Consider the following 18,318-nt stretch of genomic DNA (forward strand, 5'->3'; position numbering starts at 1 on the left):
GAGAAAGCATATGAGAATTCTCTGTACTTTCTGCTTGATTTTCATGTAAACCTAGAACTCTCTGAAAAATAGCTTGTTAATTTTTAAATTTATTTTAGGAGAGAGAGAGAGTGTGTGTGAGCATGGGGTAGAGGAGCAGAGAGAGGGGGAAAGAGAATCTCAGGCAGACTCCATCCTGAGTGGGGAGCCCTAAGCAGGGCTCGATCTCATGACCCTGAAATCACAACCTGAGCCAAAACCAATAGTTGGACATTTAACTGACTGTGCCACCCAGGCATCCCTAGTTTGTTTAAAAAAAGAAAAAAGAAAAAAGAAACAACACCACAAAAAAAAACCAACATACTACAAAGTCTTTTTAAGCAAATCATTGTGATTCAGTACATAAACAAATAGACCAATGGAATAGAAAAGAAAGTCCAGAAATAAGCTCAAGGACATATCTCAATTTAGTATCTGATAAAGGAAGTTATCTCAAATCGCTGGAAAAGATGGAGCTTTCAAATTAAATTAAATTAAAATAAATTTTTTTTTTAAAGATTTTATTTATTTATTTGACAGAGAGAGATCACAAGTAGGCAGAGGCAGGCAGAGAGAGAGAGGAGGAAGCAGGCTCCCCGCTGAGCAGAGAGCCCGATGCGGGACTCGATCCCAGGACCCTGAGATCATGACCTGAGCCAAAGGCAGCGGCTTAACCCACTGAGCCACCCAGGTGCCCTAAAATAAATTTTTAATTGAAGTATTATTACATTATTATATTAGTTTCAGGTGTACAATATAATGATTCAGCAATCCTACATATTGCTCAGTGTTTATCATGATGAGTAAGTATACTCTTAATCCCTTTTATCTACTTCATCCATCCCTCTATCCACCTGTCCTCTGGCAAATACCAGTTTCTTCTCCATATTTAGGAACCTGATTTTCTGTCTCTTTTTTCTTTGTTTGTTCATTTGTTTTGTTTCTTAAATCAAAACATCTGAGCGCGAGGTCATATGGGTATTTGTCTTTGTCTGACTTGACTTCCATAATGCCCTCTAGGTATGGACGCATGTTGTTGCAGAGGGCAAGATCTCAATATCTTTATGGCTGGGTAATATTCCGTGGGAGATATATATATTTATGGATATACATATCACAGAAAAGATGGAACTTTTTTTTTTTTTAAAGATTTTTTATTTATTTGTTAGAGAGAGAGAGAGATACAGAGCGCAAGCACAGGCAGACAGAGTGGCAGGCTAGAGGCAGAGGGAGAAGCAGGCTCCCTGCCAAGCAAGGAGCCCGATGTGGGACTCGATCCCAGGACGCTGGGATCATGACCTGAGCCGAAGGCAGCTGCTTAACCAACTGAGCCACCCAGGCGTCCCAAAGATGGAACTTTTTAATATATGGTGTTAGGACAACTGGATAACTATTTGGAAAAGTTAGATCAGCACTTCAAACCATACATAAGAATAAACTGTAAAGGGATCAGAGATCTAAATGCAAAAAGAACAAAATCTCACAAGCACTGGAAGAAAAGCATGGATGAACGTCTCTACAGTTTGGGTATAAGGCAGTGGTCTCAGCTGCAGATTATTTTTTAAAACATTTTATTATAGTTTTTTACTTTTTGAGAGAGACAGAGAGAGAGAGAGCGCACAAGCGGGGGTGGGGGAAGTGGGGGGGGTAGAGGAAGAGAATCTTAAGCAGGTTCCACACCCAGCGCAGAGCCCGACATAGGGCTCAATTTCACGACCCTGAGATCATGACCTGAGCCAAAATCAAGAGTTGGGTGCTTAACTAACTCAGTCACTCTGGCAGCCCAACTGCAGATAATTTTGACCCCAGGGGACATTGAGCGATGTCTGGAGACATTTTTAGTTGCCACAACTATCAGAGTCCTACTGGCACTGAGAGGGTAGATATCAGGGATGCAGCTAGAAGTCCTACACCGCACAGAACAGCTCCCCACATAATAAAGACATACCTAGCCCAAACTGTCATTAGAGCAAGGGCTGAGATAACCTAGAACAAGGGAAGGCTAGTGACTACTACTTAAAATCCAGATGCAATAAAAAAAAAAAAAATTAACAACAAAAAAATAAAAATTTTGAAAAGGTTTTATTTTGAACAAATTTAACATTTTCCCCCAATACTCTGCATTTTGTTTTTTCATCGTAATTATGTAACATAAAGAAATAGTAAAGAATTTTTTCACCAAGCCCTTCATAGGTGTTCCCAGATCCACTCTAATGAGCCATACAAATTTAGAATATTCTGTGTGGGCCACAATGTGGACAAGTTTGGAACTACTGCTATATATAATGTTCATCTGTGTCTTAAATTGTTTTTTTTTTTTTTTAAAGATTTTATTTATTTATTTGACAGACAGAGATCACAAGTAGGCAGAGAGGCAGGCAGAGAGAGAGGAGGAAGCAGGCCCACTACTGAGCAGAGAGCCCGATGCGGGGCTCGATCCCAGGACCCTGAGATCATGACCTGAGCTAAAGGCAGAGGCTTTAACCCACTGAGCCACCCAGGCACCCCTGTGTCTTAAATTGTTAACCTAACCTGCTTCCCTGAGTGTCCTCCTCATAATATCTACTTTCCTGTGTATCTATGTTTGTGTGGCTGTGCATGTGTTGGTGTGTCTTGTAAATTTCTTTGAGGCATATATGTTTGCTAAAGTAACTACATTTTATGTTTAACATTTATTCAGTGTGAGGCACTGTCCTAAGTGCTTTATGTATGTTGACATATTTAATCATCACCACAAACCTAGGAGATAGGTTGCCTTTTATCCTCATTTTACAGATGACACTGAGACAAAGCAGTAAGTAAACTTGCCCAAAGTCACACTGCCACTAAGTGGTAGAGCCAAGGAAGGATTCATTAACTTCTTGATAAATACTCTCTATTATGGTGTTGATGAAAAATAATGTTGAATTGCTTAAAAAGCTGAATCTTTTGGGGTGCCTGGGGGGCCCAGATGGTTGTGTCTGCCTTTGGCTCAAGTCATGATCTCCAGGGTCCTGGGATCGAGCCCTACATTGGGCTCTTGGTTCAGTGGGAGGCCTCCTTCTCCCTCTCTCTCTGCCTCTCCCCTTGCTTGTGCTCTCTGTGTCTCTCTCTCTTTCTCTAATGAATAAATCTTGAAAAAAAAAAAGGCTTAATCTATTTCAACTTTTATGTATAAGTTTTGCCAAAACCGTTTTTGAATGGAACTTTTTTTTTTTTTTAAACGATTTTATTTTAAGTAACCTCTATGCCCAACATGGGGCTTGAACTTAAAACCCAGAGATCAAGAGTCACATGCTCTACTGACGGAGCCAGCCAGGCACGCCAAATGGAGCTTCTTTTATTTATTTATTTTTTATTATAGTAAGAACACTTAACATGAGATCTGCCCACTTAGCAAACTTTTACATGCCCAATACAGTACTGTTAACTTACAGGCAGATCTCTAGAAATTATTCATCTTGTGTAATTGAAACTCTATACCCACCAAACCCAATCTCCCCCTTCTTTTGAATGCATGTCCATGCTCACTTTGCTCCCGTATTCATTCCTATGTTGCTTGAGTGTTTTTGGTGTGTTCTTATTCCTGCAAACATTGCACAAAAAGCCATATGCCCTGTATGCTTTGGGATAAATGTCCCCTTGTTATATCTGTATTAATAACAATTGTACATAATGAACACGGTATAGAAAACTTCTAACAGAACCACTACTATGGATCGAGCAAGATCTTCTAAAGCAGCACTGTCCCTATAAAAGCTCCATTAAGAACAAGAATGTTTTATTTTTTCACACTGAGACCTATACCTCTAGACAGATACAAAGCAATTATGACAGTGTATGGACTTGGGCCACCCAAATGCAAGAAATACCTGTGTATTGATGTAGAATTTTGGCCATCTCTTGTAAGCGGTGGCCCTGAGGGCTGAACTTGAAAATGATGTCGTCGTGATGTAAGAAACTGTATAAGCGGTAAAAGGTGATTTTGTTGGCTTCAAACATTGTTTTAACATAAAGATCATGGGTGCTAGAAGAGAAAGCAGGGATGATATGTCAATGAATGACTTAGATGATGGCGGACAGGTGTCTTTTTTGCTTTGCTGTCACTGACCTGCTTATCTGGCAGTTGGTCTCCTGGCTGAAAGCACATTTCATAAGTATGTCCAGGGTCATCAAGCTGATATGCTCATAGACCTCTACAACTGTGTCCTGAGAGCTGCAAATCTTCTCCCACTTACCCTGGCACAGGAAGTCAAGATCAAGGACATCATCATCATCATCAAACTGCCTTTATCCAAAGGCTCCTCCCTGACCCTAATCTTAGGATGTAAGGTAGACAGTGCTGGCCTAGGAGGAGCCAGAGGTCAAATAGGTAAATTAAGCAAGTGCTTACTTGGCATGAGGAAAGAAAAACTGCACCCAGCTGGGTGAGAAGGAGCATGGAGCAAACCAGGTCTGGTAAATGGCTGAGTTAAGTATCTTTGACCTTTCAGTTATTACCATAACTGCATTAAAGAAGATCGGAGTCCTAGGAAAACAGACCTATAATTACAAAGGATTTTCCCAGGGCTTCCTCCGTCTTCAGTCCCCAAATTGCTAGACACTCCAGCCCACCATCACCACTGCCAACCACCATAGCCACACTTAAACTTGGAACGCTGTAAAAAACATTTTCAATTCAGGGGCACCTGGGTGGCTGAATTGGTTAAGTGTTGACATGATTTCGGCTCAGGTCATGATCTCAGGTTTATGAGATCAAGCCCCGCTTAAGATTCTCTCTCTTCCTCTGATCCTCCCACCCTCTTTCTAAAAACAAACAAACAAACAAACAAAAAACCCCCACAAAAACCCAAACTGAAAAACCAAACACATTTCTTTCTTTATTTCTCTTTTTTGCCCCTTGACTCAGGTTGGTTTTAGTTTTAAATTTTTTATTATGTTCAGTTAGTCAACATAGAGTTTTTGATGTAGTGTTCAACAATTCAGTAGTTGTGTATAACACCCAGTGCTCATCACCACATGTGCCCTTCTTAATACCTAATACCCCACCCCCCGGTTCTGTATCCCTCAATTTGTTTCCTGGAGTCCAGAGTCTCTCACGGTTTGTCTCCATCTCTGATTTCTTCCCATTTTCAGTTTTCCCTCCCTATGGTCCTCTCCACTATTCCTTATGTTCCACATATGAGTGAAACCATATGATATTTGTTTTTCTCTGTTTGGCTTCTTTCACTTAGCATAATCCCCTCTAGTTCCATCCATGTTGATGCAAATGGTAGGTATTCATCCTTTCTGATGGCTGAGTAATTTTCCATTGTGTATGTAAATTATATGAATGGATCTTCTTTATCCATTTTCAATTCAGAAGTGGGGGACGGAGAGAAGCCATGAAAGGAACAGCTTTGGGGAGTGACTTCCAGTCCAGTGCTGCCTCTGTCCACTTCTTCCCCCAAGTGACCTACTCACATGACATGAGATGTTTTGTGGCTGAAACTGCCATAAATCTCTCTGCTGAAAATGTATTTGTCATAATAAGCATTCTTTGTGTAAAACACAAATAAATCTGAATGCTTAAAGTGAACTCAACCTACATTTGTTGAGCACCTATGCCATTGCTCAGGACTGTTATGCATTTTGAAGTCTAAAAAAAAAAAGGCAGAGATTTTTTTTTAAGTTTTTACCCAAATGTCAATTGTTTATTCAATTGCTTTCATCTTGAGTTATGTAAATTTTACCGAGTAAATAAAGTAAATTTAGAAAAAATGGGAGCAAAGTGGGGGGGGGTGGGGTCAAGGCTGGAGGCACTTGAGCACAGTTCAGCAGAGGATAGGAGCCAAGAGTGGGGTCTCAGGCATAGGTGGGACAGAGAAACGAGGAAGACAGAAGTGGTTTTATTGAAACAGAGATAAACCTAGTACCGCCACTGGCTAATTTGCAATTGTGCACAAAGCTGTGCAGCACAGGAATGGAAGGAGCATGGCCTCTGCCCTATCCCCCTCTCCTGCACCTCTGGTTCTCTGCCAAGAGCTGAGACATGGGTTGTTTTTTTTTTTAACTCCAACCAGGGCGACTTAGGTTAAATCCGTTTCTGTGACAACCCAACCAATCCGGTACTGGGTAACAGTGGTTCTCTCTTGGGAAAAGGGATGGGTTTACAAATAAAGATGGAGGGAAACTCTAGCTTTGTTTGTGGAGTTTGAAGTGTTTCTAATAAAACTTGCATTAATGGATTACTTGTCTGATTTTTTAAAAAGTACAATTTTTTTTAAATTCATTTTTTTTAAAGATTTTATTTATTTATTTGACAGAGAGAAATCACAAGTAGATGGAGAGGCAGGCAGAGAGAGAGAGAGAGCGGGAAGCAGGCTCCCCGCTGAGCAGAGAGCCTGATGCGGGACTTGATCCCAGGACCCTGAGATCATGACCTGAGCCGAAGGCAGCGGCTTAACCCACTGAGCCACCCAAGTGCCCAAAAAAGTACACATTTAAAAATCTAAAATATACCAGGTACAAGTGAAGTTTTGGAATGAGCTCATTTATCAATCAGAGACCACCCACAGGAATATTGCCCTGCCAACATTCTCCTGCTGCTTTGAAAAGGCTCAAGTCAGGGGCGCCTGGGTGTCTCAGTGGTTAAAGCCTCTGCCTTCGGCTCAGGTCATGATCCCAGGGTCCTGGGATGGAGCTTCACATTGGGCTCTCTGCTCAGCAGGGAGCCTGCCTCCTCCTTTCTCTCTCTGCCTGCCTCTCTGCCTACTTGTGATCTGTCTGTCAAATAAATAAAAATCTTAAAAAAAAGAAAAGAAAAGAAAAGGCTCAAGTCAGCTCCTAATGATCCACCACTATCCATAAGAAGAAACTCACAACTACAACTTTCATGTAGACACTTATACTTTGCTAGGGTTCCATCAGGCAAGTTCATTCTAACTTCCATGCTTTGTTCATGCTAACTCACTCTGCCCAGAATTCCCTTACCCATATTATCTACATAATCAAGTCCAGCTATATATTTCCTGGCAAATCTGAGTCTCCTCTGAATCTGAAGTCACTATAGCTGGCCCTGGTTCCCTTGCCTGTCATTTATAGCACTCACCATCTGAATCTCACTACTTGGTACTTGGTTTACTGCCACAGGGTCTCAAAATACATCTAAGTCAGATGCCCAGATCTTTATCATATTTAATCACCTAAAGAACCAAAACAAAAGTTTACATAGACACCTCTTGTTCAGCTGGTAATTAAACATTGGGTAATTTCTAGGAACCACCCTCAACTTTCACTTTCACTACCCAGTACACATGTTAAACCCATTCCTTGTTGGAAACATTCTGCACCACACCAGAGCACTTTTTGTCCCTTCACTTACCAGCATTGTTTTCACAGAATGGGCCATTTCCTCAACATATGATTTCAAGATATTAACACTGAACCCAGGAGTTAGTAGTCGACGGTGCTGGAACCACTGGGGTCCATCTAGACTCAGCAGTCCTTTTCCTTGAGAAATAAAAGGAACAAAACCTCATGCTATTTTATTAGATGAAATGAAGAAGGAGAGGCGAGGAATACAACATCATGGGGTGACTGTGGCACACAGGTAGTCATAACAGAGTGGAAATCAGAGCAGTGCTCATATACTAAGTTGGAAGTGAGTTTTGATACGTACATCTGGGATGGATGTATTTAACATTGTGAGGAAGACCCCAAGTTTTGTAGCCTGATGAGTGTGCCAATCCTGAAATTACCAGCTACTACCTGTATAGTAACTGAGTAAGTCACTTAATCTTCCTGAGCCTTTGTTTTCTCAATGATAAAGTATGATAACAAGCATCTACTTCATTGTGTTGCTGTGAAGATTAAATGAAGGTGTATATATGAGGCATCTAAACCATCCTCTAGCTTGTGGTAGAAACACAACAATATTCATCTCCTCTTGATTCCAAATCAATCCATAAACTACGCTCTAAACACAAAATTTGCAAGGAACTAGATCTGAATATCCACTCTGTCCCAAGATGTCTCCTCCTGAGTCCTAGCCTGTGCTTTACACCTATAAATGATATGAAATGGAAACACTCATGAAGACCAATGTTTTACAATCTTCTGTTGCAAGAAAGATCATTAACGATTTGGCTTTGAAATGACCTTGAAGTTTATTGTAATGTAATTTCCATCATTCACTGAGAGTTTACAACATGTCAGGCTTGGGATGCATGGTCCAGCGCTGGTCCAATGCCAGCCATTACACTAAGTGTAGAAAATATGTGCTTCACTTAATCTTCACAATGGCCCAGAGATGTAACACTCATTAGATGTTTTCCCCAAAATCACATTCAACTAGTCAGTGGGAGGCAGCACTCAAATCCAAATACCTCTGAACCCCAAACCTACAGTTTTTTTCATTTATTTCCTTCCTTGTCTAACATAAATACTAATTACATGACTAAAAGTCTTAATTTATCTGCTCATTAAATACTGTCAAACTATACTTCAGAGCAAAACTGCACTGGGGAAGTTTTGGTTCTTTTGGAAGAACCAAGAAAACAAGAGAGAAGAAAGGATAAAATAAAGGATTAAGACATGAGGCTGCAGTTTTAAAGACAGAGATGGGACCAATTCATATACATGTGCCTTGAGATGAGACTTTGGAGAGAAAAATGGACAAAGAGTGTTCCTAGTAAGTTGTGTTGTGTGGGCTGAGCACTCCCTCTTGATCTTCCCCTTAGAAAACTTGCAGTATAGAACTACCATCCTCTTAAATGCTTTTGAGCATTCTGATTTGTTTCTTTGGAATGCTCTACAATAGTAAGGGGACCTCAGATGAGAGAGTGAGTCACTCTGCTTTCTTGCACATACTTACCAAGATATGGAATCAAGAACTTGTGTGGGTACTTGGACTTGGGATCTGCAGAGTCAAGTAGAGGAAACAAATGACAACATTAGAGGGGAATTACCTTGGTGAAGGTTCTCTTCATTTGCCTGCACTAAGCGTAATTAGCAAAAGGGAGCCCAGGGCTCACCCCTTATAGCCCTGGCAGGCATAGGAAGACCACAAGTCTTGGTTGAGGAACCAGAGAACAACAAATCCCAGGAGGCAGACAGGAACACAAACCCAGATTCTTCCTTTATTTACACTTTCTCCAACAGAAACAGAGATTGCCTTGAGGGTTACCAAATTTCCAGAACAGGATTTGGGACAATATATTATATCCTTCTTAGAAAATAGATTAGGGATTAGAGCAGGGGCTGGCAGACCACAGAGGAAGGGGGACAAATGCCTCTTGGGGTTCACATGAATTCCAACATGGAGGTATTTTACAGCTCTTGTCCTTTAAGAGGTGGGCAAGAAACAAATCAGGGCTGAGGGCACGGGACACATAGAGTTTCAGGGAAAGGTTGTTTTCCTTTATTAGGTTTTACTAAAAGTAATGGAAACAGTGGACAGGGAAGAGAGATTAGAATATAAGCTCTCAGTTAAAACTAAGTTAGTTAAAGTTGATGGAGCAAAAACCAAATATTTTAATTTTGTGCTATGAGATGATCCACCATGGATGCTTTGAAAAAGGCTTGGATGGGGACGTTAGGTGATTTGTGCCCCAAAAGGAAACAAACATATGCAAACAAAAACCAAAATTGGAACCACCATCAAGAGGTTATACTGGTAAATTAATGACCTAGCATTCAGGTTAACATCCTGAAATGCCAGAGGCTGAGCTACTTCTGAATTCCCCTGAAAACTTACGCTCAAGCAGGGTTTGGGGGTGAGGATTATTACTGATACTGAAGTCACAAATCCAAGAGGCAAAGGAAGCCCTTGGTGATCTGGTGGTGCCAGCCTGGCTTTAAGATACATCCTCAAGGGCCCATGGGAGTCTGAGGTGGATAAGGGACTGGGTGGCATGTTATAGTCCCTTTCAGGATTGGTCAGAAACCTCTCCCACTTTCTCCAGGTCTCTCTTTCTTTTTTTTTAATTCCAGGATGGTGAACACAGTGAAACTAATTTGTATTAGTTTCAGATGTAGAATGTAGTGATTCGACAATTCCATACATCATCCAATGCTCATCACAGCTAGTGCACTCACTCCTTAATCCCCATCACCTATTTTACCCATCCCCCGCTCTGGTAACCATCATTGTGTCCCTAGGCCCCTTAAAGGCTGAGTTCTAATCTTTGCCTCAGGAATTCATTAGAATCCTGCCTGTGAGTTTTATATATCACTCCTAGGAGGATTAGGTTCCTGAGATTCATCCCTTTTCTTACCTGTTCTGCCCAAAAAAATCCTTGCGTAGTCTGGGTCATAGATGTAGAAAAATGCTTGAAAAGGCCCAACCCAGCAAGGAAAGGCACAAGGGTATTTTTCAACAAGCTCCTCAAATTTCTCCATTTTACCATCCTGAAATAACTGTAGTGAAAAAAAGAGTGAAGGAAGTTAGAGGAGCCAGTCTGGATTCATCTCCTCTTACAGAGACAAGCTGAAGGTAGGGCCTCAGTAAGTTCACACAAACATGCTTTCCTTGGCATGTCCAAGCTTGGAGTATAATCTTTAAAAAGATTTATTTATTTATGGGGCGCTTGGGTAACTCAGTGGATTAAAGTCTCTGCCTTCGGCTCAGGTCATGATCTCAGGGTCCTGGGATCGGCTCAGGTCATGATCTCAGGGTCCTGGGATCGAGTCCCACATCAGGCTCTCTGCTCCTCAGGGAACCTGCTTTCCCCTCTCACTCTCTGCCTGCCTCTCTGCCTACTTGTGATCTCTGTTTTTTTAAAAAAGACTTTATTTATTTATTTGAGAGAAAGAGAGAGAATTGAGGGGAGGCAGAGGGAGAGGGAGAAGGAGAGAATCTCAAGTAGACTCCCTGCTCAGCATGGAGTCATTCTCACATCCTTGAGATCATGATCTGAGCTGAAACCAAGAGTCAGACACTTAACTGAGTATGCCACCCAAGCACCTAATGAAGTTCTGTGTATTTATCTTCTCAATGTAAATGTATGTTGCATCTCCAGAATAAGTCCCTGTCAAATGACATCTATGGTAAGCTGTTTTCCCGAATGAGGTGAAGAGACCTGAATCTGCCTCGCCTGCCAAGGTCATGCATTCTGATTCGGAGTGGAGTCTGGAAGCTGAGATATTTTTCCTATGTAGGAAGCTAGTTGATAGTTGACTGAATATAACCCATGATCCAGCTCACTATTTCCTCTCCCTTTACCTTTTTCTAATTATTGAGGAGTGATTCTTTCTTGTGACTTCATAGTAAAAGCTTCTCCCTAAAAACCTGCCCACTCCATCTACAAAGAAAATCCCATTCTTTTCCCTCACAACAGCAGATGGCTCATTTATACAGGTGTGTGAATCTTGAAGCAAGTTTAAATAAAATTCTCAGCTTCCAACATTTATAAACCAGAGTACAAATACCACCATCAAAGATGAACTTTTTGCCTTAGCAAGCAAGTTACTAATGACTCATTTAAATAGTTCCTCTAAATCACTGACAAGAAGATAAATTTATATAAACTTCTTGTATAACATGAGACCGTGGGGGGCACCTGTATGTGTGTGTCTGGGTGTACCCAGTGACACCTGATTGTGGGGGTCATGACTTGCAAAGAAACCCTAAGGCTGGCAAGTTCTTCCTTGTGTGACCAACCATATAGAGTTTGCCATGTGATTTGTCTTACCCTCAGAAAAAAGTGGAAAACTTTGGCTCCCAATTTCCTCTGTTACCTGTTAGCACCTTTATCCCATGAAGTGTTCTCTGGAAAGTTTAGGGCCCCTAGGAGGTTGAGATTCTTGAAACCTAGGTCCTGAAATGGCACAGACTCATTTTTGCTAACTACAGTCAAGCCAGTGACAAGGACCCACTGACAATGTAAATGATGTCTCCCAACAAAACAAATGTTCCTTCATTAATTCATTTGTAAACCATAGACAAGTGAGTATTTATTAAGGGCTTACTATATATGCCAGACAGTAGAGATGTAGGGAAATATAAGACAGGCAAGGTCTTTGCCCTCATGGAAATTACAGTTTAATATGAGGATTATTTCTTTAGGTTAGAAATTGTTATGGACACCCTCAGCCACAAGCATTTGTTTATACTTTTATTAACTCCTGTCTGGGCAAAAAGGAGAGAAAGCCATTGTGACTCCTATAATATATGGATTTATATTTCTTAATCCACAATATTATCTTAATACATTTGAAAATATGTCTTACACATATTTAGGAAACACTGCTTAGAGATATTCAGAAAATGCTTAGTCCCCAGACAAATAGTAATAGCTAACACTTACAAAGCACTACTATGAGCTAGGTACTGTCACAATCAGGCTTTCCATGATTTATATTATTTAATCTTTATACCAGAACCCTATGAAGCTGATATGATTAGAACCTACATTTTACATCTGAGCAAACTGGACCTTAGGGAGGTTAAGGAAAACAGTTCCAGCTGTTCCTTGTGACTATCTACGTGGCAAATTGTCAAAAGAAACATAATGGGTAAAAAAAATAAAATAAAATAATGTAAACAGGTAGAGTTGGTATTATTAGTCAGCTTGATATATTAGCCATCTCTCATCTGTAAAACTCTGGTAGAGGCCCTTCTAAAACACACACAAGAAATTTACTGACAGTCAAGAGGTTATGGACTTTAAAACATTATGAATGCTGTAAATAATCTGAATAAAAATAAAACCATTTTGTCTATAACAATATCAGAAAGAATAAAAATTCAGAAACAAATTAAAAAAGATAAATGTAAAATTTATACTCTGAAAACTATAAAACATTGTTGAAAGAAATTTGAAAATACTCAAGTAAATGTAAAGATGTCCCATGTTCATGGATCAGACATTGTTAACATGACAATATTTCCCAGATTGATCTATAGATTCAATGTAATCCCTGTCAGAATCACACCTGGCTTTTTTGTAGACATTGACAAGCTGATTCTAAAACTTATATGGAAACTAGAGGTATCCAGAATAACGTAAATAATCTTGAAAAAGAACAAAATATGGGCACCTGGGTGGCTCAGCTGGTTAAGGTTTAAGTGTTTGCCTTCGGCTCAGGTCATGATCCCAGGGTCCTGGGATAGAGTCCCGCCTCAGACTCCCTGCTTAGAGAAGAGTCTGCTTCTTCCTCTCCTTCTGCCCCTTCCCTCCTGTTCATGCTCTTTCTCTCACACACAGAAATAAATAAAGTCTTTAAAAGAAAGAACAAAATAGGAAGACTTATGATTCCCAATTTCAAAATTTACTACAAAGCAAAAATAATTAAGACAGTGTGGTATTGGCATAAGGACAGACATATAGGTCAATAGAATAGAATTAAGAATCTAGAAACAAACTTCATGTTTACAGTCAACTGATTGCAGTGTCTTTTGTTCCAATGAGCTGGTTCTTGGTGGGCCCTTGGATGGAGGTTCCTCATTAGAAAGACCAAGCAATAATTAGAAACTTGGAATCTTCAGTCCCAGTTCCCATTCTACAGAGAGCGAGAGGGACCAGAAATGGAATTAATGTTCAATCATACCTACATGATGAAGCTTCTGTAAGAATTCCAAAAGTATAGGGTTTGGAGACCTTCTAGTTTAGTGAACATGTGGAGGTACTGGTAGAGTGATGCATCTGGAGAGGGCACGGAAGCTCTGTGCCCCTTCTCACGTACCTTACCCAGTGCATCACTTCGAACTGCATGTTCATCTGTATCTTTTATCATATCCATTTATAATAAACTGGTAAACAGTAAATTAATTATTTCCTGAGTTTTGTGAGCTGTTCCAGCATATTAACCAGATCCGAAGAAGAGGTCACAGGAATCTCCAACTTACAGGTGATTGGTCAGAAGCACAGTAATCATCTGGACTTGCCATTGGCATCTGAAATGGGGTGGGGGGTAGTCTTGTGGGCCTGAGTTCTTAATCTGTGAGATCTGATGCTTTCTCTGGGTAGGCAGTGTCATAATTGCATTGTATCACAGGATTGCTTGATTGCAGCCTGGAGGTGGGGGCACTCACCCAACACCTGGTGTCAGAAGTGTTGTGAATATGGTCCTAGTGTGAGAGTAAAGGGGAAACACAGGAAAAGAACTGGGTTTTTCCAACTCAGGTTCCAAACAGTTCAATGAGGGGAAAAATAGTCTTTTCTACTAGTGGTGCTGGGATAAATGGATAGCCACAAAAAATAGTAAAGTTAGAACCTTACCTTACACAACATGCAAAAATTAATTTAATGGATCAAAGATCTAAATGAAGGAGCTAGAGCTATAAAACTCCAAGAAGAAAACATAAAGAATTAACCTTAGATTTGGCAGTCAGCAGCATTTCTACACTAAAATGTAGAAAATCTACATTTTCTACACAAAAACCAGTTGATGTTCTAACAAACAATCTGAAAAGAAAATAATGAAAACAAGCCCATCTGCAATAGCATCAAAAAGAATAAACTATTTAGGAGGTGAAACCAAGTATTGGAAAACCAAATACTCCCAACCAACAAGGTGAAAGACATATAATGAGAACTAAGTATTTCTGAAGAAATTTAAAAAGACATAAACAAATGGAAATACATTCCATGATTATGGATTGGAAGATTTATTATTAAGATGTCAGTACTACCCAAAGTGATCTACAATTCAATATAATCCCTATGAAAATTCTAATTTAATGGGAAATAGAAAAATCCATCCTAAAATTTATATGGAACATCAAGGGAGCTTGAATAGCCAAACGTCTTTAATAAGAAGAACAAAACTGAAGGACTCATGTTTCCTGATTTCAAAACTTACTACAGAGCTACAGTAATCAAAACAGTGTGGTTCTGGCACAGAGAGACATACAGGCTAATGGAATAAAATAGAAAGTCTAGAAATAAACCCCCAAATATATGGTCAAATGATGTTTGACAAAGGTGGCAGGACAGGGAAAGGGACAGTCTTTTCAACAAATGTTGCTGGGAAAACTGGATATCCACATGGTAAGGAATAAAGTTGGGCCCTTCCTTACTTAACACCACATACAAAAATTAATGGAAAATGGTTCAAAGACCTAAATGTAAGACCTTAAACTGTAAAATTCTTAGAAGAAAACACAGAGCAAATTCTTAAAAACTTTGGATCTGGCAGTGATTTCTGGAATATGAAACTAAATGCACAGGAAAAAATATACAAATTAGACTTTATGAAAATTTAAAAATTTTGTGTATGAAAAGACAGTAAAATGGAGTAAAAAGTAAAAAACATGGAATGGGAGAAATATTTGCAAATATCTGATAAGTGGTTAATATCCAAAATACATAGAGATCTCCTAAAACTCAACAACAGAAAACAACTTGATCCAAATATGGGTAAGGAACTTAACTAGACATTTCTCCAAAGAAGACATACTAATGGCACTGAGCACATGAAAAGATGCTTAACATCACTAATCATTAGGAGACTGCAAATCAAAAGTATAAGATACTACCTCTGATTCATTGGGACAACTGTCAGAAAAAACAAAACACAAACAAACAAACAACCCCCCCCCCCAAGAAAACAGCATGTGTTGGTAAGAATGTGGAGAAATTGGAACCCCTGTGCTCTTCTGGTGGAAGTGTAAAATGGTACTTCCACTGTGGAAAACAGTATGGCGGTTCCTCAGAAAATTAAAAATAGAATTACCATATGATCCAGCAATTCCATTTCCAGGTACTTATCCAAAAGAATTGTAAATAGGTGTCAAAGAGATTTTTGTACACCCTTCTTCGCAACAGCTAAAATGTAGAAACAACCAATCACATCCCCTGATGGATGAATAAACAAAATAAGGTATATAGGCACAGTGAAATATTATTCAGATTTTTAAAAAAAAGACAATTCTGACATATGCTACAATATGGATGAATCCTGAGGACATTATGCTAAGTGAAATAAGCTAGTTACAAAAAGATAAATACTACACGATTCCACTTATATGAAATAGTAGTAGTCAAAATTGTAGACTAGTCAAAATTGTAGAGACAGAAAATAGAATGGTGCTTGCCAGGGGCTGGGGAAAGACAGAAATGGGGAACTATTGTTTAATGGGCACAGAATTTCAGTTTTACAAGATGAAAAGAGTTATGGAGTTGGATGGTGTTAACGACTGCACAACATTATGAATGTATTTAATATCACTGAACTGTACCCTTTTAGAAATGGTTAAGATGGTAAATTTTTAAAAGGGCTTTATTTATTTATTTGACAGACAGAGATCACAAGTAGGCAGAGAGAGAGAGATGAGGAAGCAGTCTCCCTGCCGAGCAGAGAGCCCGATGAGGGGCTTGATCCCAGGACCCTGAGACTATGACCTGAGCCGAAGGCAGAGGCTTAACACACTGAGCCACCCAGGTGCCCCAAGATGGTAAATTTTATGTTATGGACATTTTACTACAGTAAATGTGCTCTGAAAAAAATTGGAAAGGTATCAGAATTTTCAACATCATCCTGAAAGATAGAAGACAATGGAATGATGCCTTCAAAATTCTGAGAGAAAATTACATCCAAAGTATAATCTATACCCAGCCAAACTATCAATCAAGTTATGAATTTTAACAGACATTTTCAGCCATTTGAGAGCTCAAAAAATTCACCTGACATTCCTTCACTCAATCTCAAGAAGCTACCCATAAAAATGAAGAAATAAATCAGGAAAAAGAAAAGACGCAGTATCCAGGAAACAGAATATAGGACACAGGGTAGTACATTATCTGTGTACCGAGCCTAGAGAACATCCTAGAACAACAATCCAGTCCAGATTTCGATCGGGGAGGTGAGGTTGTTGGGAGAAATGCCTCCAGAAAAGCACAAAGGCTGACAGACTTTTCAATATGTTTCAATATTTGGAAATATTGTTGAGATGTATTTGACAGATCTATTAAAAACATTTGGGGAAAAATAGTGATAGATTTTGAAAAACAGCATATGAGAAAAGGAGGAAGGTAATAACACCAGGGGAGAAATAAAGTTCTATGAGAAAAGAAACAAAATCAACCATTAGATCAGTGGTAAGTAAACATTTACATAATCAAAATAATATAAATATTAATCTATTTAACAAAAAACACAATGTAACTATATTGGGACAGTAAAAGATGAGGTATAAGTGATTACTCCCATCATGAGAGAGTTAATGAAAGGATATCTAAAATCATTAAATTAAGAAAGCCAACATAGTAATATTATTTTGCCAGTAAGGATTGAAATAAACAGGCAGAGCAGCTGAGAGTGGTTGCTTTTGGGCAGAAGGACTGGGAGTGGGGGAGCCAAAGGATCATGCACTAGCTCTGCTGGGGACCCCCCTCCCCACACCAGCCATCCTTTAAAATTCTGCCCAGATTTCCATAGACTTTCCTTCCTTCCCTAGGTAGAGAAGCCTATTTCCTTCCAAAATCCCCTGTCCCTAGGCTTCTATCAAAGCACTCATTACCCTGTATTTGCATTTTCTCTTTGTGGTCTAAGTATGCATCTGACTTGGTCTTCTTCTTCTTCTTTTTTTTTTTTTTTAATTTAAACTTTATTTCATTTTTTCAGTGTTCCACGATTCATTGTTTATGCATCACACCCAGTGCTCCATGCAATATGTGCCCTCCTTAATACCCACCACCAGGCTCATCCAACCCCCCAGCCCCCTTCCCCTCCAAACCCCTCAATTTGTTTCTCAGAGTTCACAGTCTCTTATGGTTCGTCTCCCCCTCCAATTTTCCCCCGGCTGACTTGGGCTTCTGAGGGCTGGTACCGTTCTGCTTGTAATCCCAGCACCCATCACACAATTCCACTCAAACCTGGCTGAATGAATAAAACAAGGAATCTGGGGTGAGACTGGATTTGGACAACAGAGGACCACAAAGTAAAGGTCTCCCTCTTACACATTTCAATTTGCCATCACTTTCTGAGTGATTGGTGGGGGCTGCTCCTTACTTCCCCAAATCTTGGGAAAAGTTCATTTTCTCTGGTTGTAATGCACTAAGGGTGGCAACTAATTGTGTTCTATTTTGCCTATTTTCTGCAGTTAATAAGCATTATTTAGAGTAACATAACTATTTTTAAGCGATTCGTGTGGAAGGCTTTTAAAAGAAATTTTTTATAAACATATAAGGTATTATTTGCCCCAGAGGTACGGGTCTGTGAATCGCCAGGTTTATACACTTCACAGCAAGCACTCACCATAGCACAAACCCTCCCCCAACGTGTGGAATTTTTAAGATGCAGTGCATACATGCAAGAGATAGGTGAAGCAACAGAGACTGCCCTAAATTACAGGAGGATCTTTTTCTGTAGGCAGTCTCTACATACGTCCTCCCAGCA

The 18,318-nt window shown here is 39.7% G+C and overlaps 1 protein-coding gene across 2 annotated transcripts in view; it reads right to left on the reverse strand.

Annotated features, from left to right (window-relative positions):
• Positions 1-18,318, reverse strand: part of LOC116600675 (cytochrome P450 4X1) — a 41,341-nt gene that overhangs the window by 22,426 nt on the left and 597 nt on the right. For both annotated transcript variants that reach the window (XR_004289747.1, XM_032360890.1), the window contains exons 2-6: positions 10,254-10,395; positions 8,852-8,896; positions 7,361-7,488; positions 4,109-4,236; positions 3,870-4,024 (exon numbers count right to left, since the gene is read on the reverse strand). Coding sequence is in view for 1 of the 2 variants with exons in the window: in XM_032360890.1 (XP_032216781.1) it covers positions 3,870-4,024; positions 4,109-4,236; positions 7,361-7,488; positions 8,852-8,896; positions 10,254-10,395 (598 nt within the window). In the remaining variant the exon portion in view is untranslated. The remainder of the gene's footprint in view (positions 1-3,869; positions 4,025-4,108; positions 4,237-7,360; positions 7,489-8,851; positions 8,897-10,253; positions 10,396-18,318) is intronic.

The sequence above is a fragment of the Mustela erminea genome, chromosome 10 (genome assembly GCF_009829155.1).
Source record: "Mustela erminea isolate mMusErm1 chromosome 10, mMusErm1.Pri, whole genome shotgun sequence".
Classification (NCBI taxonomy): Eukaryota; Metazoa; Chordata; class Mammalia; order Carnivora; family Mustelidae; genus Mustela; species Mustela erminea.